This window comes from Aureococcus anophagefferens (assembly GCF_000186865.1).
Source record: "Aureococcus anophagefferens unplaced genomic scaffold AURANscaffold_523, whole genome shotgun sequence".
NCBI classification, from domain to species: Eukaryota; class Pelagophyceae; order Pelagomonadales; family Pelagomonadaceae; genus Aureococcus; species Aureococcus anophagefferens.
This window is the reverse complement of record NW_008705968.1, coordinates 1-1,333: the sequence shown is the minus strand read 5'-3', so window position 1 is coordinate 1,333 and position 1,333 is coordinate 1. Positions and strand designations below refer to the sequence as shown.

Below are 1,333 nucleotides of genomic sequence, written 5' to 3'. Positions count from 1 at the left end.
GCGAGCTGCGCCGCCGCCTGCCGCTGCAGGTGCGCCATCTTGCTCGCCGTCGACGCATCCTCCGGCGGTTTGTCGTCGTCCGAGTCGCTCAAGTTATCCCACTTGCTGTAATTGAGCACCATTCTGGAAGCTTCGGCTTTGTTAGCGGCAGCAGCCCCGGGCCATCACTCCCTCGGCTCGCGGGGGAAGCATGCTAAAGTTGCCAAAGCCAAGCTCGTCCGTCGCTAAAAGCTTGCGGCAGCTCTCCATCTCAGCTCTCCGCGGTGGCTCGGCCTCCGCGTCCTCGCCACGGACTCGCAATCCTTGCCGCACGTCGGCGCGCCAGCGCCACAAGCAAAATATAACAACATCGACACGCTTTGAGCGCAACGGCAGCATGAAGCTCACGGAGCCCTGGTCGAAGAAGCACAAGGCGGTGACGAAGCACGGCGGCCTGCCGCACAACCTGTCGAACTCGTTCGCGCAGCCGCTGACCATGGGCGAGCTGCTGCGGCTCACGCGGGCGCGCGGCGACGAGGCGCTGCTCGCGCTCTACGAGGACCACGACCTCGGCTACACGCCCAACGGCGGATCTCGCGACCTCCGGGAAGCCGTCGCCGAGCTCTACGGGCCGTCGGTCGGCGCGGACGACGTCGTCGTCTTCACGGGCGCGCAGGTCGCGCTCCAGACCGCCGCGCTGGCGCTCGTCGACGAGACCGCGCACGCGATCGCCTTCGCGCCGGGCTACCAGAGCGTCCTCGAGGCGCCCGTTCACGCGGGCGCCGCCGTGACGTCGATCCCGCTCTCGCCCGCGAACGGCTGGGCCGTCGACGTCGCCGCGGTCCGCGCCGCGATCCGGCCGAACACGCGCTACATGGCGCGCCGCCCGCGTCCCGACTCTCGAGACGAAGGATCGCCGCCGACGCGTTGCGCTCGATCGTCGCGGCGCGCGCCGGGAAGGCGAAGGAGCGCATGAGCGCCGAGGCGCAGTACTCGCCGCGCGCCCACGCGGCTCCTCGTAGGTCCTGAACCAGCCCTACAACCCGGCGGGCACGCTGCTCCCGAAGGACGTCTTCGCCGCGCTCGTCGAGCTCGCGCGCGAGCACGGCATCTGGGTCCTCTGCGACGAGGTCTATCGCCTGCTCGAGCACGACGCGAAGGACCGGCTCCCCGCGCGGGCGCGGCGTCTCCGTCGTCGCTCGTCCCCCGTCGAACGAAACACTCCACTAGGCGATGGCCGACGCCTACGAGCGGGGGCTGAGCTGCGTGACCATGTCCAAGCCCTGGGGCGCCGGCGGCGCGACCATCGGCTGGCTCGCGTTCCGCGACCCGACGCTGCGGCAGCGGCTCCGGA

At 70.3% G+C, this 1,333-nt stretch overlaps 1 protein-coding gene across 1 annotated transcript; it reads left to right on the top strand.

Moving 5' to 3' along the window:
* Window positions 1-376: 376 nt before the first annotated feature.
* On the top strand, window positions 377-1,298 carry AURANDRAFT_68882 (hypothetical protein; the record flags this gene model as incomplete). The annotated part of the gene is made up of 3 exons (XM_009044617.1): window positions 377-820; window positions 1,002-1,109; window positions 1,210-1,298. Coding segments are annotated over 3 exons (641 nt in total), but the record flags the coding sequence as incomplete, so codon positions are not given.
* Window positions 1,299-1,333: the final 35 nt, after the last annotated feature.